Source organism: Ambystoma mexicanum, chromosome 2p (genome assembly GCF_040938575.1).
Source record: "Ambystoma mexicanum isolate Mex_15411 chromosome 2p, UKY_AmexF1_1, whole genome shotgun sequence".
NCBI classification, from domain to species: Eukaryota; Metazoa; Chordata; class Amphibia; order Caudata; family Ambystomatidae; genus Ambystoma; species Ambystoma mexicanum.
In genome coordinates, this window is record NC_090923.1 from 197173019 (window position 1) to 197196406 (window position 23388).

Genomic DNA, 23388 nt, shown 5'->3' on the forward strand with positions numbered 1-23388 from the left:
GTTTTTTTATGCTATTAGAGCTGTCCTAGATTTGACATAAAAACATTATTCTGCAGACATGCCAACATTCTTAAGCTCCGAGTGGGAGATTTCCCAACAGAAATCGGGATGGTAATTTTCCCATTGGATTACATTGGCGTTATAGTGATTTTAGACAGAAGACAGAAAAAGTGTTATTATTAGTTTAAAAAATCATGAGTCTCCCGCCTAAATCGCGAGGGTGAAGAGGCATGCGGTGTGAAATACCACAAAATAAAATGGGTCACATGCCAAGATGTCTAGGCACCTGGTATGACAACATTTAGTCTTTGACAGACAGAGGCACACACCACGCACTGGCTGTCCGTGTTTCCCTAGACATGCACTGTGACTGTAAAGGGCACTCGATGGGCTGCTTTCATTTCCTCTTTTTGTCGACACAGGGGGCGTTGCCAGAAGCACAGTTGGAAAGAGAATGTGGGATGATTGGAACCTCAGGTGAGTCGCTCTGCGGATTACACTTTCCCTTAAATATTCCTCACCGGTTCCCAGGAAGAGTGCACGCCGCGAAGTTAGTTGTGGGTATTGTGTTGCTGCAAGGTGCCATGTTGAGAGTACAGAAAACCCCGAACAATTTAAGATTGCATGCAGAACAGCAGAGATCATGTTCGGTCTTTGCTGATATTACTGTGTACGAGGACTGGGGTCGGCGGGGGTAGTTAATGGTTTACGTGTGGGGACGTCGGTTGTCATTCTTCATAATGCCCGAGGGTGTTTAACCTACCAGCGCTTTGAGATCATACCAGTGATACACAAGGCGCTATCGTTTGCCTTGGGATAACTTTTTGCAACTGTGCTTATAGAATAGATTTTGCACAAACTTTTTTTTGTAAACTAGAATGTGCAGGAACTTCCTGGTGGCAGGAAGCATGCAACGATTTACATAATGACACCGCTTAGTCCGGTGCCTTGCGCTTCCAAGCACTGTAACAATGCCTAGTTGTATTGCTCAATGTGACGGTACGTATTTTGTCGACCTGGGAAGAATCCGAGGCTGAATTGACCCTGGCACAGTGCTGGCTAACCTAGTTAAAGGGGATCGGTTCAACAGCGAGCTATTTCCCAGAACATGTCATGTGTGAATGTCATCACCCGGGTACTGATTATGCTCGAGTTGTGCAATTTCCTTTAGAAATGCAAGACTATAAATTACATAAATGAAAACAAGAAATATGACTGAATCAGCTACGTTCACGTGACATGGAGCCACCCAAGAGCTCTGTGTGCCCCCACTCCCTCCAGCAGATAGGTTTGAAGTTGTATTTAACACACTTAGGATATCAGCCTTTGGTAGCAGACAAGAAATATGCATTCAGACTAAACATATCCGTATCAATAAATCAATGGGGAAGAAACAAGAACAAATAAGCCACCGGTTTGTATTCAGCTAAACATGAAAATCCGATTCGAATATATTGGGGGCTCTTGGTGGTGGATTTAACACAGGGTCGCCTTGGGGCATAAAATTGTGTCGGGCAAGAATGAAAAAGTGGCCCACAGTTGCAAATGGCAATTCAGGGGGAGATTTTTTAAATAAAGTGTGATGCAAATTGTCCATTTTAAAGAATATTTATTCGCAACACTGGTCAAAACTACTAGCCACATAGTGAAGTAACTCATCAAACAGGCCCACATTGGCCAAAAAAGTGGCCCACTTTGACCAAAGAAACATCACACACAGGCTTTTTGCGTTTTTGGTTCGGCCATGGACCTATTAGACCAGCCCGAGCCTGCTGTAAACAATTACCTTTCCATGCTGGTGTGGGGGAATGTGGGCTTTAGTTTAGAATAATAGTATCACATTATTTATATTCACCCCACAACCTGTCATCAGACAGTTATTAATTTGCTTCATTCAGGAATTGGGACTCTATTTCAGGTCACAGTCAGATGCCTCTGGGGCAAACCTGTTTAGCCATGCTAAAACTTTAGTTTCGAAGGGCCTCCCGTGGTTCATGTCTCGATAGGGATATTCCTAATCACATTTTTTTCCCCTGCATTATGGCCATTATTTCCTTACTCTTAAATTTACATATTTCCCCTTTCAATTCCACGTTCAAAATTGAGAAAGGGCCTGTACGGGGGAGTAAAACCGTGGTATCCAGGTGCTCGCTGAGATGATCCTTTGGGGCGATCACCAGAAGTTCTTTCTAGAGTATGACTTCCCATTCCGGGGGCAGTTGGATGAGGTGGTTACATTCAAAATCATGATAGATGGCAAGTTGAGCTTCCAGATATGAGACCCTCCAAGTTTCTCAGCTGCAACCGTAGCATCTGTGTCACAGGCAAAAGGTGGGTTATGGTTACTCTGCAGACTGAATGGCAACGTAATAGTATTGGAGCAACAATAAAAAGTCAAGTTGCCAGCTACTAGCTCATGCAGAAAAAATCACCCACCCCCTCACCATTTCTTACTTGCCAAGAGTCCATTATCACTAGCCAATGTACACCGATATTGCTCTGCGTCGGAGCGGGCCCCATTGTTGATGATAGTGGAGGTGCGGCTTGACGTTTCTACGCTGCTTGGTCTGCACTTCACGTCCGTTCATGTTCACTCTCCATGTCTTCTGCAGCTGGCGTTCACCTCTCTAGACAGCTGGCGCCTCCATCTGTGGCTTGGGGCGGCTGGGTGCTGTGAGAAACCTGAAGGTGTCTCCATGACTAGTCCCCGGGATCTGTCATCTAGGTGGCCAGGACACAGCCATCGCTATTAGATCCTGTTCCTGGGGGTGAACCAGTGAGGGAGGACCACCTGCATGAGGGGTGCTCGGGGAGTGAAAGCGGGACACCGAGGGGTGGGATAGGGTATCTCCTTTCTTATAGCACCTTTTTCGTAGGATACTCAGACACTCTTCCCCCAACCCCCTTTTCCAACGCAAACACTTTCTTACACCACGACAGACAACAGACTAACACTAGAGCCGTTTACGTGACATGTCCCAACACAAGGGTCAGGCAGAGTCCGACAATCGACCAGAACCACACACGCCTGACGGCCCTTTCCCTTCCTGTCGGGGATAAAAGGTGGAGCACGAGAGCACACTACGAGCAAGGTAGACCGCACAATGAGACAGCTATCCAAGCACAGCAGTTCAAGGAGATGAGAAAGGCAGCGAGAAACAAAAGGGTGAGGAGAGAAGCGACCTTGCCCTTTCTGACCCAGACCAGCGAAGCCTCCCTGAAAGGAATCATAAGACCGGAAACAATAGCCAACGTGTGTTGCAGCAGATGTCAACGGTACATGAAGCACCCCTACACTTATAATCAGAACAGGGAGAGAAGCTTACTACCGTGGTACCGTCCTTAACTCCAGAGACAATAAACGCCAAGCGGTTCATCACAGCCGGTGAGTCGCAGCGAGAACCGATAAGAAATCGAACTGTGTTGAACGAGAGTCACAAATGCAAATTAAGGAAGGTTCAAACAACTGTTAACATTAAGGGAAAACGAGCTGCAGAGGGGTTCGGCACCACGTGGGTGCTTATTCGAGAAACTCTAGGTGATTCCACTTCTGTTGAAACTACTGATACAAGAAGGCCCTAGGAGAGCCGGAAGGAAAAGGTCCAAGTGGGCATACAGGGGTCTAGCAAAATCCCCTGTACAGTCGAATGGCTTTGACATGCACATAGTTGAAAAGCTAAGGGAGGTGAATCCTGCATAGTGAGAAAAGAGAAAGAACTGTATGATTGGCAAGAGTGAATCTGACGGAGGGATGCCGATGGAAAGAGGCGAAGTCTCAAGTCCTAATGAACAGTGTGTTGACAGGAGTGAACCCGACAGAGGGAAGTCCCCAGTGAACTGTTTAAAAAGACATTAAGACTTGTGAATACCACAGGTGAAATAGTTTTGAGAAAAAACCTGTCTCGACCCACGACCTGAAGACCCCTGGCCAACCTATGGGCCAGGGAGAGTCTTGATTCCTGCCCCCACTAAACCCAAGAAATTGCAGCATAGGCCTTCTTGGGGCCAGCGCTAGGCTCATGTTTGAATGTGTATATACTGAAGGGTGAAACCCCTACTCTGTGGGAGACTGGGGAAAGAATGCAACAAATATCACAAAATTGTGTCCTCACAGGGAATAAAGTAATGGTGATGCGGTATATCCATTACCGATGCTCACCTTATTTTCTCTAACCTCAGTTTGTGTGTTAAACTGTTTTAAGCAAGGGTTACCACAGACTAAATCTATTGCTCCTAAGTCATGTGTGTTAAACCTCTTCTTTCCATATAATTATGTCATTAATGTTATCAGAAGATCATTGCTTTGAAGATATACATTTGACACAATGCAGAATCTTGATCATACAAAAATTAGTATTTCTTGTTATTTTAATGAAAAACATAAAACAATCTTTTGTGCATGAGCCTCAATGTCATTTAACAAAATATTATCTGGAAGCAGGTTCAATTTTGAATACATAACATATTATAAACATGTTAACGGCATCAGAATAAATCATGCACCGTAAAAAAACAATAATAATAGGAAACAGGTAAAGAAAATATACAAAAAATTAAACAATTCAAAAGGACAAACCACTGAAAAAAAGACTACATTTAAACAAAACAATTCTAAATATCACAGGACATGAATTCTATTCTTATAGGCAGAAAAATATTATAAAGTTATTTAGTTTTCAGCCTGTTTTATTTATGGGAGTCCACCTGTGTACATTCCAAGGAAAACCAAGGAACGAAAGAAACAATTATAATTCCTAGTGGGGTGTGGAGATGTATGGCTAGTGTAAGCTTGGTTTATACATTCACACTTGCCAACCGCTTCTTACAGTGCTGCTCAGGTTAAAAAATAAATAAATAAATAACGTATGTGTGAACTGGCCTAATGCATATAGGCACAGTGGCCACCGCTGTCAGCCAAAGAGGTCAGTCAGGTGTGGTCAAATACGTTTCGGCGTAGAGGTCTAAACAGAAAACGCCTTCCTCAGGACCAAAAGTCAGATGTATACGGTTTTTAACCCCTATGAAAAAAACAGAAAAGGGTAAAGGGAAAGGGCAAAAAATTCAAGTTAAAAAGCCACCCGTAGATGGCTAATGAAAGATTAAAAACATTTCAATTCCTGTCGGAAATAAATGTAAAAAAAGAAGAGAAACTCAAGTCTTGAACAAAAGTGATCAAAACCTCCGCTAAGGATAGGGAATAAAAGCGGAGATTAACACCCAAAGCCAGAAAAAAAGTCAAGTTCTAGAGAGTAGTGCTTCTGGCAGAAGTGTGTGCCCATAATCCAAAAAATTAAAAAGTGCTTAAGTCTGTGTATAGTTAAATTGAGTCAGAGGAACAGATAGTATATATAGACCAAGACTTATTGATAGAAACAAGCAAAGAAACATAATGCGGTGTAATAACATCACCGGATCTGGGTAATGTGCCCCACACCATGGAGGGTAAATTTACCTCAGATGGAGTAATAGAAGAAGTGCCTGGAGACATTAGCCATCTAGCCATCTACGGGTGGCTTTTTAACTTGAATTTTTTGCCCTTTCCCTTTACCCTTTTCTGTTTTTTTCATAGGGGTTAAAAACCGTATACATCTGACTTTTGGTCCTGAGGAAGGCGTTTTCTGTTTAGACCTCTACGCCGAAACGTATTTGACCACACCTGACTGACCTCTTTGGCTGACAGCGGTGGCCACTGTGCCTATATGCATTAGGCCAGTTCACACATACGTAAATTATTATTTCTTTTTTGACCTGAGCAGCACTGTAAGAAGCGGTTGGCAAGTGTGAATGTATAAACCAAGCTTACACTAGCCATACATCTCCACACCCCACTAGGAATTATAATTGTTTCTTTCGTTCCTTGGTTTTCCTTGGAATGTACACAGGAGACTCCCATAAATAAAACAGGGTGAAAACTAAATAACTTTATAATATTTTTCTGCCTATAAGGATAGAATTCATGTCCTGTGATATTTAGAATTGTTTTGTTTAAATGTAGTTTTTTTTTCAGTGGTTTGTCCTTTTGAATTGTTTAATTTTTTGTATATTTTCTTTACTTTACCGGTTTCCAATTATTATTGTTTTTTTACGGTGCATGATTTATTCTGATGCCGTTAACATGATTATAATATGTTATGTATTCAAAATTGAACCTGCTTCCAGATAATATTTTGTTAAATGACATTGAGGCTCATGCACAAAAGATTGTTTTATGTTTTTCATTAAAATAACGAGAAGTACTAATTTTTGTATGATCAAGATTCCGCATTGTGTCAAATGTATATCTTCAAAGCAATGATCTTCTGATAACATTAATGACATAATTATATGCAAAGAAGAGGTTAAACACACATAATTTAGGAGCAATAGATTTAGTCTGTGGTAACCCTTGCTTAAAACAGTTTAACACACAAACTGAGGTTAGAGAAAATAAGGTGAGCATCGGTAATGGATATACCGCATCACCATTACTTTATTCCCTGTGGGGACACAATTTTGTGATTTTTGTTTCATGTTTGAATGTGGACTTGTGCTTGGGAACTACTTTTCATTAATGCCAGTCATGTGGAGGCATCCTCATAACCTGGCTCCTTGAAACCAGGCTTGCAGTGTAGTGTTTTTGGGTGTGGTACCATGGGGACTATTTTACCTGGACTTCTTTCTTGAAGCTATTTAAACCACACCCGAATAGACTGACGCGCTTCGCGTTCGTTTGCATTACTGCAACGTAACGCTCACCGTGTTCAGCTTCAGCCACGAACCTCGTAAGGACAGCACCTGCAAAGGAAAGGAGAAGACATCGTGAGAAAAAGGCAGCTGCTTACCTGAACTTCATTGCCAGCGGTCCGCAGCTCTTCCGACCATCATCCTGGAACCAGCGCTCCCCCGGATCGACGGACCTGTAAAAGAGAAGAAACAAGGCATTAGAAATTGTACAATTAACAAATTGTGCCGAAAGGCTTACCTCGCCGGCCGCTCCGCAATCAGCATTACGACAGAAATTCCATACTCCGGCCGAGTACCGCGACCTGTGGAGAGGAAAAGATAACAGGTTAGCAAAGGCAAGGCTTCTTAAGCGCAGTGCATAGCGCCTACTCACCGCATCAAGGCGCTCCAAAAACGTCCATACTTACCGGCGAAACACAGATTCCGCCTTGCCACATATTGGACTTCCGCGTACCTTTGAAGAAAAATACATTGTTTAAAAGGCATGCAAGAACAGCAATATTCACAGCAATAAGACCTACCTGAAAGACTCAACACGGGCTGGCATCAGTGAAGCAACTCGATCGCCATTGCCCACCAAGCTCAACGCGCCCCTGCCAAGACAGCAGGACGGAGAACCCGCCAACATCTAAAACAATGTGAGGAGAAGTCCAGAAGGGTCGCAGACCTACAGGGAGGTGGGAGGCTGTTTACCCCGGTTGCCCAGTCCTGAACATAGCTTACCTGTTTTCCAGGCAAAACTCTTCCGCTGGTCACATCTGGGCATCGCAAGGAGGGACATCTGAACCCCAACTGCTGGGTGGCGCCCCTGTGGAACCAGGGGAGCGTAACAAAGCCGTAGTGAACTTGTCGGAGGGAGGCTGCTATTTGAGAGGGGTCTGAGCACAGAAGAGGAGGACCCAGGGATGAAAAGTTATCACCCAACGTTAATTTGGAAAGTAACTTTTTGTTTGTTATTTTGAATACATCAGGTCCTCTCAGAGGCAAGAGACTTTTTGTAGGAAAGAGACTTGACCACCAAAGGTCCTAATAGCTGAAAACGGAACTGTCGCCTCGTGCTGGGAAAGCTCGAGAGTGTGCTGTGCTCAGGAGTCCTGCCTTGTCCCATGCTCAAAACGTGGGGAAGGGAGGCCGGCGGCTACCACATCCTGACTTATCATTTGTGAACACTTCTTTCTTTTTTTGTGAGTCTTATCCCACACTCTTTGTATTTAGTTGTGGGGATTGGCAATAGTTTTCCTTTAGTTTAGTCCCTTTTATTTGGCAAGACGCCACTAGGACTGCCTTATTATTATTTGATATTTGTAGCTTGCTCCCATTTTAGATTTAGGTTTAGATTAAGCATTTTTCCAACCTGCAAATACAGTTTAATAAACCCTTGAACTGTGATCGCTTGTGTCTGTCTTTACTGTTGCTTCCATGAGTTCCTTACAGTGCCATGCTGTGAGCAGTGCCGTGCCAGTGACATGGCTATCCTGCAATTCTGAGAGGCTACACGCAACACACCGACAATCTGCAGCACAAGAGTTAGAAGGGTAATGGGTGACCTGGTGGCCCTTACCCTGTTTTTGTTTTTTATTTAATTTTTATTTAATTCATTTTAGTAACGCAAGCTCCAGTATTGCTCGCCTCTCTGGAACACTTGAAACTTTTTAATTGAGGGTGGGGGAGGCTAATGCTGGAGCCAGTTCCTTCTGGGAGGCGGCACGTATGGACTGGGCATTTGGTGGGAATCCTTTGATCGCCTCTGACTGATCGTACTGAATGTTGATCAGTTGTAGTGCGGTGGCTGTTTTGTAGCTCACGAGGCATCTCCCTGGGCTATGATTGACGTGAATCGTGACTGGTCCTCGTCGTCCTGTGTGCACTAGGTCGCACAGGAATTGGCCTTTGGATGTTAGGGGTATGGTCGCGCCCCATTGAAAAATGTGAGCCTGAGATGGTCGGGGGGGAGTATGCCTCGGTTAGTGCTTGGTATGTTTTGTCGTTCATCACATTGACTGTGGCTCCTGTGTCTGTGAGGAACGGTGTGTTGAGCCCTGCTAGGTTTACTGTTACTCGTGCTGCTGCACTGTCGTCTGAGGAGTCGGATATGAGCCGGACATATTCTCTAATGTACCGGTCATATTCCTGGTATTGTTCTGTCCCTAGTTGTTCGTCTTCGATAGGCGGGTTCTCGTACGGGTCTCCAGTGGTGAATTCTCCTCTCTGGCCCTCATCCGGGGTGGGTTGCATGTGATCAGGTGCTCCGGGCTGTTATGTGTGCCACTCACTGGTTCCATCTGTAGGTTCTCCACGGCTCGTATGAATCTGGGGTGTGGTGTGCTTCTTAAGGGGTTGTTCCTGGTGTTACCCCTCTCTGGATACAGTCTTGGGTTGGGTGGCCTTAAGGTTTCATACATTCGGTTGGGCGTCATATGCATCAGCAGCCTGTAGGCCTGCAGTTGTGGTGCTCTTGCGCGACACATGCTCTGGAAATGGTTTTCCTGGCTGCACCTCATACACATCTGGCCGATTGCAGGACACTGACCTTTATGGGGAAACTCAAACCCGCAGTGATAGCACTGTCTTTCTGGTTGGGTCCGACAGACCGTGTTCCAGGTATCTTGGCGGGATGGGTGCCAAATTGACGGGATTGTCCCTGCAGGTTGTTGGTTATGGTAGCTACCACGTCTAGTTTCTTCGGGTTTTCAATATTGGCAGCCTGAACATCGACGCGTTCGTAAACCCTGGCTAGTTCTGCGTCTGGTAGGAGAAGTGGTTTCTTCAACAGGTGTTTCCTAAACTGGGATGATAGGCACCCTTCTATTCCCTTTAGCCGGGTGGCTTAATCGTCGTTGAAGTTCGCAGTGTCACAGTATGTTATTTTTCTTTATAGACGTAGGATGCACTGGCCTATTGTTTCACGGGGTGCCTTGGTGCATTGGTCGAAAGGGTACCGGTCATAACCACCAGGCGACCATTGATTGCAGTGATTAGTAGCGGGTAGGTCGTTCTCTCTTGCACCATAATAGTTTTGATGTCCTTGCCCACTAAGTTAGTGAAGATGTCGAACTTATTCAGTGCGTCTTTATTTCCGACGGCTCTTATGAAGTCTTCAAATTCATCCATCCATTCTTGCCATCTCTGGCCTTGGTTTTCTTGAGGCTCGAGCGTGAAGGGATTCGGTCGGCATAGAAATGATATTGGGTTGGTGGGTGTTACTTCTGCTGAGGGTGGTGCTGCACCGTCCGCTGCAGCGCTTCCTGATTGTGACATCTTTGGGTTGGTGTGTCTGCGTTGTCTTTGCTAGTGCTGCACCTTCACTGGCGCGTGCCTCTGCACTGTGTGTGTCCTGGTCTCTGTGTGGTGTTGTGGCTCCTTCCGTCAGGGCGTGTGGGCTGGTCCCGCTGTTCCACACTTGCTAGTGGTGTTAGCTTGTGTGGGGGAGGCCTTCTTGTGGGAGATCGTCGTTTCTTCTGCGCCTTTGCAGCCTGGGTTTTGCCCTTTCCATGTGGGCTGTGCATGGGAATTCCTCGCTTTCCAGTTGGTTAATTGTTTGGTGAATGCCTTCCTTCTTGGGCAATCCTCATGTGATGTTCTGCTACGTGGACCGCCTCACGCTGTCATGTCACTCATGCAACACATCACTAAAGATGAGCCGACACAGAGCTGGGGTGCAACACTTCTTTATTCATCAACTGCGTATCCCGAACTAACTGTCGGGCGGTAACCCCGCCCCTTAACTTCCCGTGGGTCACAGCCCACTAATCAATGGCAACAGACAGAGGACTCGTCCTCCAAATGCAATGAGACTGGCGACACCACACCTCATAGTCTTTGCTCTCTAGTGGGTTAATAGTTGGTGGTTGCCTTTGTGAGGGTACTCCTCGCTTTCTGGTGGTTTCTGTTGTCCAGGTGCTTATTAGGGGCACTCCTCGCTTTCTAGTGGCTTCTTTCATTCAGATTCATAATACGCGTGCCTTTCCCCTTTGGCGGGCTCCGCTTGTGTTCCCGCCCCTTTGGGCTGCCTCACTGCCTCTTGCAGCTGTTGTCGGTCTGCGTCGCTTGTGGTCCTGTAGTTCTCTGCTGCCTCCTCGTGGTGATTTCCCCGCCGGCAGTACTGGTGTCGGTCCTTTCCTGGGCCTGTCTTCGTTCCGGCTCTTCTGCTCCTCAGTTACCTTCTCTGCGGCACTCCTGCGGGCGTTTGCTCTGATGTGACCCAGTTAATAAGACTGCACGGCAGTTGCGGTGTGGTATTGCAGCCCCTGCTCTGACGGCTATGCAATGGCCCTGATGGGCCGCCCTGTCTCGCTGGGCATCCCCCACCATCGGGTTTGGACTCGCCGGCCTCCTAAAGTGCGTGACAAGAGAAGGATTGTTTGCAGGTTCTCTTTGAGACGGTTTGTTAGTCAAGCCCGTTGGTTGTTTGCTACGCGAGGAGGGTGTGGCACCTGGTTGAACAATTTGCTGCTCACCTCCGTTTTTTTATGCTATTAGAGCTGTCCTAGATTTGACATAAAAACATTATTCTGCAGACATGCCAACATTCTTAAGCTCCGAGTGGGAGATTTCCCAACAGAAATCGGGATGGTAATTTTCCCATTGGATTACATTGGCGTTATAGTGATTTTAGACAGAAGACAGAAAAAGTGTTATTATTAGTTTAAAAAATCGGGAGTCTCCCGCCTAAATCGCGAGGGTCAAGAGGCATGCGGTGTGAAATGCCACAAAATAAAATGGGTCACATGCCAAGATGTCTAGGCACCTGGTATGACAACATTTAGTCTTTGACAGACAGAGGCACGCACTGGCTGTCCGTGTTTCCCTAGACATGCACTGTGCCTGTAAAGGGCACTCGATGGGCTGCTTTCATTTCCTCTTTTTGTCGACACAGGGGGCGTTGCCAGAAGCACAGTTGGAAAGAGAATGTGGGATGATTGGAACCTCAGGTGAGTCGCTCTGCGGATTACACTTTCCCTTAAATATTCCTCACCGGTTCCCAGGAAGAGTGCACGCCGCGAAGTTAGTTGTGGGTATTGTGTTGCTGCAAGGTGCCATGTTGAGAGTACAGAAAACCCCGAACAATTTAAGATTGCATGCAGAACAGCAGAGATCATGTTCGGTCTTTGCTGATATTACTGTGTACGAGGACTGGGGTCGGCGGGGGTAGTTAATGGTTTACGTGTGGGGACGTCGGTTGTCATTCTTCATAATGCCCGAGGGTGTTTAACCTACCAGCGCTTTGAGATCATACCAGTGATACACAAGGCGCTATCGTTTGCCTGGGGATAACTTTTTGCAACTGTGCTTATAGAATAGATTTTGCACAAACTTTTTTTTGTAAACTAGAATGTGCAGGAACTTCCTGGTGGCAGGAAGCATGCAACGATTTACATAATGACACCGCTTAGTCCGGTGCCTTGCGCTTCCAAGCACTGTAACAATGCCTAGTTGTATTGCTCAATGTGACGGTACGCATTTTGTCGACCTGGGAAGAATCCGAGGCTGAATTGACCCTGGCACAGTGCTGGCTAACCTCGTTAAAGGGGATCGGTTCAACAGCGAGCTATTTCCCAGAACATGTCATGTGTGAATGTCATCACCCAGTACTGATTATGCTCGAGTTGTGCAATTTCCTTTAGAAATGCAAGACTATAAATTACATAAATGAAATAAGAAATATGACTGAATCAGCTACGTTCACGTGACATGGAGCCACCCAAGAGCTCTGTGTGCCCCCACTCCCTCCAGCAGATAGGTTTGAAGTTGTATTTAACACACTTAGGATATCAGCCTTTGGTAGCAGACAAGAAATATGCATTCAGACTAAACATATCCGTATCAATAAATCAATGGGGAAGAAACAAGAACAAATAAGCCACCGGTTTGTATTCAGCTAAACATGAAAATCCGATTCGAATATTTTGGGGGCTCTTGGTGGTGGATGTAACACAGGGTCGCCCTGGGGTATAAAATTGTGTCGGGCAAGAATGAAAAAGTGGCCCACAGTTGCAAATGGCAATTCAGGGGGAGATTTTTTAAATAAAGTGTGATGCGAATTGTCCATTTTAAAGAATATTTATTCGCAACGCTGGTCAAAACTGCTAGCCACATAGTGAAGTAACTCATCAAACAGGCCCACATTGGCCAAAAAAGTGGCCCACTTTGACCAAAGAAACATCACACACAGGCTTTTTGCGTTTTTGGTTCGGCCATGGACCTATTAGACCAGCCCGAGCCTGCTGTAAACAATTACCTTTTCATGCTGGTGTGGGGGAATGTGGGCTTTAGTTTAGAATAATAGTATCACATTATTTATATTCACCCCACAACCTGTCATCAGACAGTTATTAAATTGCTTCATTCAGGAATTGGGACTCTATTTCAGGTCACAGTCAGATGCCTCTGGGGCAAACCTGTTTAGCCATGCTAAAACTTTAGTTTCGAAGGGCCTCCCGTGGGTCATGTCTCGATAGGGATATTCCTAATCACATTTTTTCCCCTGCATTATGGCCATTATTTCCTTGCTCTTAAATTTACATATTTCCCCTTTCAATTCCACGTTCAAAATTGAGAAAGGGCCTGTACGGGGGAGTAAAACCGTGGTATCCAGGTGCTCGCTGAGATGATCCTTTGGGGCGCTCACCAGAAGTTCTTTCTGGAGTATGACTTCCCATTCCGGGGGCCGTTGGATGAGGTGGTTACATTCAAAATCATGATAGATGGCAAGTTGAGCTTCCAGATATGAGGCAAAAGGTGGGTTATGGTTACTCTGCAGACTGAATGGCAACGTAATAGTACTGGAGCAACAATAAAAAGTCAAGTTGCCAGCTACTAGCTCATGCAGAAAAAATCACCCACCCCCTCACCATTTCTTACTTGCCAAGAGTCCATTATCACTAGCCAATGTACACCGATATTGCTCTGCGTCGGAGGGGGCCCCATTGTTGATGATAGTGGAGGTGCGGCTTGACGTTTCTACGCTGCTTGGTCTGCACTTCACGTCCGTTCATGTTCACTCTCCATGTCTTCTGCAGCTGGCGTTCACCTCTCTAGACAGCTGGCGCCTCCATCTGTGGCTTGGGGCGGCTGGGTGCTGTGAGAAACCTGAAGGTGTCTCCATGACTAGTCCCCGGGATCTGTCATCTAGGTGGCCAGGACACAGCCATCGCTATTAGATCCAGTTCCTGGGGGTGAACCAGTGAGGGAGGACCACCTGCATGAGGGGTGCTCGGGGAGTGAAAGCGGGACACCGAGGGGTGGGACAGGGTATCTCCTTTCTTATAGCACCTTTTTCGTAGGATACTCAGACACTCTTCCCCCAACCCCCTTTTCCAACGCAAACACTTTCTTACACCACGACAGACAACAGACTAACACTAGAGCCGTTTACGTGACATGTCCCAACACAAGGGTCAGGCAGAGTCCGACAATCGACCAGAACCACACACGCCTGACGGCCCTTTCCCTTCCTGTCGGGGATAAAAGGTGGAGCACGAGAGCACACTACGAGCAAGGTAGACCGCACAATGAGACAGCTATCCAAGCACAGCAGTTCAAGGAGATGAGAAAGGCAGCGAGAAACAAAAGGGTGAGGAGAGAAGCGACCTTGCCCTTTCTGACCCAGACCAGCGAAGCCTCCCTGAAAGGAATCATAAGACCGGAAACAATAGCCAACGTGTGTTGCAGCAGATGTCAACGGTACATGAAGCACCCCTACGCTTATAATCAGAACAGGGAGAGAAGCTTACTACCGTGGTACCGTCCTTAACTCCAGAGACAATAAACGCCAAGCGGTTCATCACAGCCGGTGAGTCGCAGCGAGAACCGATAAGAAATCGAACTGTGTTGAACGAGAGTCACAAATGCAAATTAAGGAAGGTTCAAACAACTGTTAACATTAAGGGAAAACGAGCTGCAGAGGGGTTCGGCACCACGTGGGTGCTTATTCGAGAAACTCTAGGTGATTCCACTTCTGTTGAAACTACTGATACAAGAAGGCCCTAGGAGAGCCGGAAGGAAAAGGTCCAAGTGGGCATACAGGGGTCTAGCAAAATCCCCTGTACAGTCGAATGGCTTTGACATGCACATAGTTGGAAAGCTAAGGGAGGTGAATCCTGCATAGTGAGAAAAGAGAAAGAACTGTATGATTGGCAAGAGTAAATCTGACGGAGGGATGCCGATGGAAAGAGGCGAAGTCTCAAGTCCTAATGAACAGTGTGTTGACAGGAGTGAACCCGACAGAGGGAAGTCCCCAGTGAACTGTTTAAAAAGACATTAAGACTTGTGAATGCCACAGGTGAAATAGTTTTGAGAAAAAACCTGTCACGACCCATGACCTGAAGAACCCTGGCCAACCTATGGGCCAGGGAGAGTCTTGATTCCTGCCCCCACTAAACCCAAGAAATTGCAGCATAGGCCTTCTTGGGGCCAGCGCTAGGCTCATGTTTGAATGTGTATATACTGAAGGGTGAAACCCCTACTCTGTGGGAGACTGGGGAAAGAATGCAACAAATATCACAAAATTGTGTCCCCACAGGGAATAAAGTAATGGTGATGCGGTATATCCATTACCGATGCTCACCTTATTTTCTCTAACCTCAGTTTGTGTGTTAAACTGTTTTAAGCAAGGGTTACCACAGACTAAATCTATTGCTCCTAAGTTATGTGTGTTTAACCTCTTCTTTGCATATAATTATGTCATTAATGTTATCAGAAGATCATTGCTTTGAAGATATACATTTGACACAATGCAGAATCTTGATCATACAAAAATTAGTATTTCTTGTTATTTTAATGAAAAACATAAAACAATCTTTTGTGCATGAGCCTCAATGTCATTTAACAAAATATTATCTGGAAGCAGGTTCAATTTTGAATACATAACATATTATAAACATGTTAACGGCATCAGAATAAATCATGCACCGTAAAAAAACAATAATAATTGGAAACAGGTAAAGAAAATATACAAAAAATTAAACAATTCAAAAGGACAAACCACTGAAAAAAAGACTACATTTAAACAAAACAATTCTAAATATCACAGGACATGAATTCTATTCTTATAGGCAGAAAAATATTATAAAGTTATTTAGTTTTCACCCTGTTTTATTTATGGGAGTCTCCTGTGTACATTCCAAGGAAAACCAAGGAACGAAAGAAACAATTATAATTCCTAGTGGGGTGTGGAGATGTATGGCTAGTGTAAGCTTGGTTTATACATTCACACTTGCCAACCGCTTCTTACAGTGCTGCTCAGGTTAAAAAATAAATAAATAAATAACGTATGTGTGAACTGGCCTAATGCATATAGGCACAGTGGCCACCGCTGTCAGCCAAAGAGGTCAGTCAGGTGTGGTCAAATACGTTTCGGCGTAGAGGTCTAAACAGAAAACGCCTTCCTCAGGACCAAAAGTCAGATGTATACGGTTTTTAACCCCTATGAAAAAAACAGAAAAGGGTAAAGGGAAAGGGCAAAAAATTCAAGTTAAAAAGCCACCCGTAGATGGCTAATGAAAGATTAAAAACATTTCAATTCCTGTCGGAAATAAATGTAAAAAAAGAAGAGAAACTCAAGTCTTGAACAAAAGTGATCAAAACCTCCGCTAAGGATAGGGAATAAAAGCGGAGATTAACACCCAAAGCCAGAAAAAAAGTCAAGTTCTAGAGAGTAGTGCTTCTGGCAGAAGTGTGTGCCCATAATCCAAAAAATTAAAAAGTGCTTAAGTCTGTGTATAGTTAAATTGAGTCAGAGGAACAGATAGTATATATAGACCAAGACTTATTGATAGAAACAAGCAAAGAAACATAATGCGGTGTAATAACATCACCGGATCTGGGTAATGTGCCCCACACCATGGAGGGTAAATTTACCTCAGATGGAGTAATAGAAGAAGTGCCTGGAGACATTAGCCATCTAGCCATCTACGGGTGGCTTTTTAACTTGAATTTTTTGCCCTTTCCCTTTACCCTTTTCTGTTTTTTTCATAGGGGTTAAAAACCGTATACATCTGACTTTTGGTCCCGAGGAAGGCGTTTTCTGTTTAGACCTCTACGCCGAAACGTATTTGACCACACCTGACTGACCTCTTTGGCTGACAGCGGTGGCCACTGTGCCTATATGCATTGGGCCAGTTCACACATACGTAAATTATTATTTCTTTTTTGACCTGAGCAGCACTGTAAGAAGCGGTTGGCAAGTGTGAATGTATAAACCAAGCTTACACTAGCCATACATCTCCACACCCCACTAGGAATTATAATTGTTTCTTTCGTTCCTTGGTTTTCCTTGGAATGTACACGGGAGACTCCCATAAATAAAACAGGGTGAAAACTAAATAACTTTATAATATTTTTCTGCCTATAAGGATAGAATTCATGTCCTGTGATATTTAGAATTGTTTTGTTTAAATGTAGTTTTTTTTTCAGTGGTTTGTCCTTTTGAATTGTTTAATTTTTTGTATATTTTCTTTACTTTACCGGTTTCCAATTATTATTGTTTTTTTACGGTGCATGATTTATTCTGATGCCGTTAACATGATTATAATATGTTATGTATTCAAAATTGAACCTGCTTCCAGAGAATATTTTGTTAAATGACATTGAGGCTCATGCACAAAAGATTGTTTTATGTTTTTCATTAAAATAACGAGAAGTACTAATTTTTGTATGATCAAGATTCCGCATTGTGTCAAATGTATATCTTCAAAGCAATGATCTTCTGATAACATTAATGACATAATTATATGCAAAGAAGAGGTTAAACACACAGAACTTAGGAGCAATAGATTTAGTCTGTGGTAACCCTTGCTTAAAACAGTTTAACACACAAACTGAGGTTAGAGAAAATAAGGTGAGCATCGGTAATGGATATACCGCATCACCATTACTTTATTCCCTGTGGGGACACAATTTTGTGATTTTTGTTTCATGTTTGAATGTGGACTTGTGCTTGGGAACTACTTTTCATTAATGCCAGTCATGTGGAGGCATCCTCATAACCTGGCTCCTTGAAACCAGGCTTGCAGTGTAGTGTTTTTGGGTGTGGTACCATGGGGACTATTTTACCTGGACTTCTTTCTTGAAGCTATTTAAACCACACCCGAATAGACTGACGCGCTTCGCGTTCGTTTGCATTACTGCAACGTAACGCTCACCGTGTTCAGCTTCAGCCACGAACCTCGTAAGGACAGCACCTGCAAAGGAAAGGAGAAGACATCGTGAGAAAAAGGCAGCTGCTTACCTGAACTTCATTGCCAGCGGTCCGCAGCTCTTCCGACCATCATCCTGGAACCAGCGCTCCCCCGGATCGACGGACCTGTAAAAGAGAAGAAACAAGGCATTAGAAATTGTACAATTAACAAATTGTGCCGAAAGGCTTACCTCGCCGGCCGCTCCGCAATCAGCATTACGACAGAAATTCCATACTCCGGCCGAGTACCGCGACCTGTGGAGAGGAAAAGATAACAGGTTAGCAAAGGCAAGGCTTCTTAAGCGCAGTGCATAGCGCCTACTCACCGCATCAAGGCGCTCCAAAAACGTCCATACTTACCGGTGAAACACAGATTCCGCCTTGCCACATATTGGACTTCCGCGTACCTAGGAAGAAAAATACATTGTTTAAAAGGCATGCAAGAACAGCAATATTCACAGCAATAAGACCTACCTGAAAGACTCAACACGGGCTGGCATCAGTGAAGCAACTCGATCGCCATTGCCCACCAAGCTCAACGCGCCCCTGCCAAGACAGCAGGACGGAGAACCCGCCAACATCTAAAACAATGTGAGGAGAAGTCCAGAAGGGTCGCAGACCTACAGGGAGGTGGGAGGCTGTTTACCCCGGTTGCCCAGTCCTGAACATAGCTTACCTGTTTTCCAGGCAAAACTCTTCCGCTGGTCACATCTGGGCATCGCAAGGAGGGACATCTGAACCCCAACTGCTGGGTGGCGCCCCTGTGGAACCAGGTGAGCGTAACAAAGCCGTAGTGAACTTGTCGGAGGGAGGCTGCTATTTGAGAGGGGTCTGAGCACAGAAGAGGAGGACCCAGGGATGAAAAGTTATCACCCAACGTTAATTTGGAAAGTAACTTTTTGTTTGTTATTTTGAATACATCAGGTCCTCTCAGAGGCAAGAGACTTTTTGTAGGAAAGAGACTTGACCACCAAAGGTCCTAATAGCTGAAAACGGAACTGTCGCCTCGTGCTGGGAAAGCTCGAGAGTGTGCTGTGCTCAGGAGTCCTGCCTTGTCCCATGCTCAAAACGTGGGGAAGGGAGGCCGGCGGCTACCACATCCTGACTTATCATTTGTGAACACTTCTTTCTTTTTTTGTGAGTCTTATCCCACACTCTTTGTATTTAGTTGTGGGGATTAGCAATAGTTTTCCTTTAGTTTAGTCCCTTTTATTTGGCAAGACGCCACTAGGACTGCCTTATTATTATTTGATATTTGTAGCTTGCTCCCATTTTAGATTTAGGTTTAGATTAAGCATTTTTCCAACCTGCAAATACAGTTTAATAAACCCTTGAACTGTGATCGCTTGTGTCTGTCTTTACTGTTGCTTCCATGAGTTCCTTACAGTGCCATGCTGTGAGCAGTGCCGTGCCAGTGACATGGCTATCCTGCAATTCTGAGAGGCTACACGCAACACACCGACAATCTGCAGCACAAGAGTTAGAAGGGTAATGGGTGACCTGGTGGCCCTTACCCTGTTTTTGTTTTTTATTTAATTTTTATTTAATTCATTTTAGTAACGCAAGCTCCAGTATTGCTCGCCTCTCTGGAACACTTGAAACTTTTTAATTGAGGGTGGGGGAGGCTAATGCTGGAGCCAGTTCCTTCTGGGAGGCGGCACGTATGGACTGGGCATTTGGTGGGAATCCTTTGATCGCCTCTGACTGATCGTACTGAATGTTGATCAGTTGTAGTGCAGTGGCTGTTTTGTAGCTTACGAGGCATCTCCCTGGGCTATGATTGACGTGAATCGTGACTGGTCCTCGTCGTCCTGTGTGCACTAGGTCGCACAGGAATTGGCCTTTGGATGTTAGGGGTATGGTCGCGCCCCATTGAAAAATGTGAGCCTGAGATGGTCGGGGGGGAGTATGCCTCGGTTAGTGCTTGGTATGTTTTGTCGTTCATCACATTGACTGTGGCTCCTGTGTCTGTGAGGAACGGTGTGTTGAGCCCTGCTAGGTTTACTGTTACTCGTGCTGCTGCACTGTCGTCTGAGGAGTCGGATATGAGCCGGACATATTCTCTAATGTACCGGTCATATTCCTGGTATTGTTCTGTCCCTAGTTGTTCGTCTTCGATAGGCGGGTTCTCGTACGGGTCTCCAGTGGTGAATTCTCCTCTCTGGCCCTCATCCGGGGTGGGTTGCATGTGATCAGGTGCTCCGGGCTGTTATGTGTGCCACTCACTGGTTCCATCTGTAGGTTCTCCACGGCTCGTATGAATCTGGGGTGTGGTGTGCTTCTTAAGGGGTTGTTCCTGGTGTTACCCCTCTCTGGATACAGTCTTGGGTTGGGTGGCCTTAAGGTTTCATACATTCGGTTGGGCGTCATATGCATCAGCAGCCTGTAGGCCTGCAGTTGTGGTGCTCTTTCGCGACACATGCTCTGGAAATAGTTTTCCTGGCTGCACCTCATACACATCTGGCCGATTGCAGGACACTGACCTTTATGGGGAAACTCAAACCCGCAGTGATAGGACTGTCTTTCTGGTTGGGTCCGACAGACCGTGTTCCAGGTATCTTGGCGGGATGGGCGCCAAATTGACGGGATTGTCCCTGCAGGTTGTTGGTTATGGTAGCTACCACGTCTAGTTTCTTCGGGTTTTCAATATTGGCAGCCTGAACATCGACGCGTTCGTAAACCCTGGCTAGTTCTGCGTCTGGTAGGAGAAGTGGTTTCTTCAACAGGTGTTTCCTAAACTGGGATGATAGGCACCCTTCTATTCCCTTTAGCCGGGTGGCTTAATCGTCGTTGAAGTTCGCAGTGTCACAGTATGTTATTTTTCTTTATAGACGTAGGATGCACTGGCCTATTGTTTCACGGGGTGCCTTGGTGCATTGGTCGAAAGGGTACCGGTCATAACCACCAGGCGACCATTGATTGCAGTGATTAGTAGCGGGTAGGTCGTTCTCTCTTGCACCATAATAGTTTTGATGTCCTTGCCCACTAAGTTAGTGAAGATGTCGAACTTATTCAGTGCGTCTTTATTTCCGACGGCTCTTATGAAGTCTTCAAATTCATCCATCCATTCTTGCCATCTCTGGCCTTGGTTTTCTTGAGGCTCGAGCGTGAAGGGATTCGGTCGGCATAGAAATGATATTGGGTTGGTGGGTGTTACTTCTGCTGAGGGTGGTGCTGCACCGTCCGCTGCAGCGCTTCCTGATTGTGACATCTTTGGGTTGGTGTGTCTGCGTTGTCTTTGCTAGTGCTGCACCTTCACTGGCGCGTGCCTCTGCACTGTGTGTGTCCTGGTCTCTGTGTGGTGTTGTGGCTCCTTCCGTCAGGGCGTGTGGGCTGGTCCCGCTGTTCCACACTTGCTAGTGGTGTTAGCTTGTGTGGGGGAGGCCTTCTTGTGGGAGATCGTCGTTTCTTCTGCGCCTTTGCAGCCTGGGTTTTGCCCTTTCCATGTGGGCTGTGCATGGGAATTCCTCGCTTTCCAGTTGGTTAATTGTTTGGTGAATGCCTTCCTTCTTGGGCAATCCTCATGTGATGTTCTGCTACGTGGACCGCCTCACGCTGTCATGTCACTCATGCAACACATCACTAAAGATGAGCCGACACAGAGCTGGGGTGCAACACTTCTTTATTCATCAACTGCGTATCCCGAACTAACTGTCGGGCGGTAACCCCGCCCCTTAACTTCCCGTGGGTCACAGCCCACTAATCAATGGCAACAGACAGAGGACTCGTCCTCCAAATGCAATGAGACTGGCGACACCACACCTCATAGTCTTTGCTCTCTAGTGGGTTAATAGTTGGTGGTTGCCTTTGTGAGGGTACTCCTCGCTTTCTGGTGGTTTCTGTTGTCCAGGTGCTTATTAGGGGCACTCCTCGCTTTCTAGTGGCTTCTTTCATTCAGATTCATAATACGCGTGCCTTTCCCCTTTGGCGGGCTCCGCTTGTGTTCCCGCCCCTTTGGGCTGCCTCACTACCTCTTGCAGCTGTTGTCGGTCTGCGTCGCTTGTGGTCCTGTAGTTCTCTGCTGCCTCCTCGTGGTGATTTCCCCGCCGGCAGTACTGGTGTCGGTCCTTTCCTGGGCCTGTCTTCGTTCCGGCTCTTCTGCTCCTCAGTTACCTTCTCTGCGGCACTCCTGCGGGCGTTTGCTCTGATGTGACCCAGTTAATAAGACTGCACGGCAGTTGCGGTGTGGTATTGCAGCCCCTGCTCTGACGGCTATGCAATGGCCCTGATGGGCCGCCCTGTCTCGCTGGGCATCCCCCACCATCGGGTTTGGACTCGCCGGCCTCCTAAAGTGCGTGACAAGAGAAGGATTGTTTGCAGGTTCTCTTTGAGACGGTTTGTTAGTCAAGCCGGTTGGTTGTTTGCTACGCGAGGAGGGTGTGGCACCTGGTTGAACAATTTGCTGCTCACCTCCGTTTTTTTATGCTATTAGAGCTGTCCTAGATTTGACATAAAAACATTATTCTGCAGACATGCCAACATTCTTAAGCTCCGAGTGGGAGATTTCCCAACAGAAATCGGGATGGTAATTTTCCCATTGGATTACATTGGCGTTATAGTGATTTTAGACAGAAGACAGAAAAAGTGTTATTATTAGTTTAAAAAATCGGGAGTCTCCCGCCTAAATCGCGAGGGTCAAGAGGCATGCGGTGTGAAATGCCACAAAATAAAATGGGTCACATGCCAAGATGTCTAGGCACCTGGTATGACAACATTTAGTCTTTGACAGACAGAGGCACGCACTGGCTGTCCGTGTTTCCCTAGACATGCACTGTGCCTGTAAAGGGCACTCGATGGGCTGCTTTCATTTCCTCTTTTTGTCGACACAGGGGGCGTTGCCAGAAGAACAGTTGGAAAGAGAATGTGGGATGATTGGAACCTCAGGTGAGTCGCTCTGCGGATTACACTTTCCCTTAAATATTCCTCACCGGTTCCCAGGAAGAGTGCACGCCGCGAAGTTAGTTGTGGGTATTGTGTTGCTGCAAGGTGCCATGTTGAGAGTACAGAAAACCCCGAACAATTTAAGATTGCATGCAGAACAGCAGAGATCATGTTCGGTCTTTGCTGATATTACTGTGTACGAGGACTGGGGTCGGCGGGGGTAGTTAATGGTTTACGTGTGGGGACGTCGGTTGTCATTCTTCATAATGCCCGAGGGTGTTTAACCTACCAGCGCTTTGAGATCATACCAGTGATACACAAGGCGCTATCGTTTGCCTGGGGATAACTTTTTGCAACTGTGTTTATAGAATAGATTTTGCACAAACTTTTTTTTGTAAACTAGAATGTGCAGGAACTTCCTGGTGGCAGGAAGCATGCAACGATTTACATAATGACACCGCTTAGTCCGGTGCCTTGCGCTTCCAAGCACTGTAACAATGCCTAGTTGTATTGCTCAATGTGACGGTACGCATTTTGTCGACCTGGGAAGAATCCGAGGCTGAATTGACCCTGGCACAGTGCTGGCTAACCTCGTTAAAGGGGATCGG

The 23388-nt window shown here is 45.8% G+C and overlaps 1 protein-coding gene across 6 annotated transcripts in view; it reads left to right on the forward strand.

Annotated features, from left to right (window-relative positions):
* The first annotated feature begins 439 nt into the window (after positions 1–439).
* The window catches only part of LOC138566340 (protein SSUH2 homolog), a 620994-nt gene continuing 598045 nt past the window's right edge, over positions 440–23388 (forward strand). The window contains exon 1 of one of the 6 annotated variants that reach the window (XM_069643482.1): positions 440–477. In XM_069643482.1, the coding sequence (XP_069499583.1) occupies positions 455–477 (23 nt within the window). In that variant the 5' untranslated portion in view covers positions 440–454. Of the gene's footprint in view, positions 478–11604; positions 11655–22663; positions 22784–23388 lie in introns of those variants that run through there. The other 5 variants (XM_069643483.1, XM_069643485.1, XM_069643486.1 and 2 more) reach the window with 5 other exon arrangements.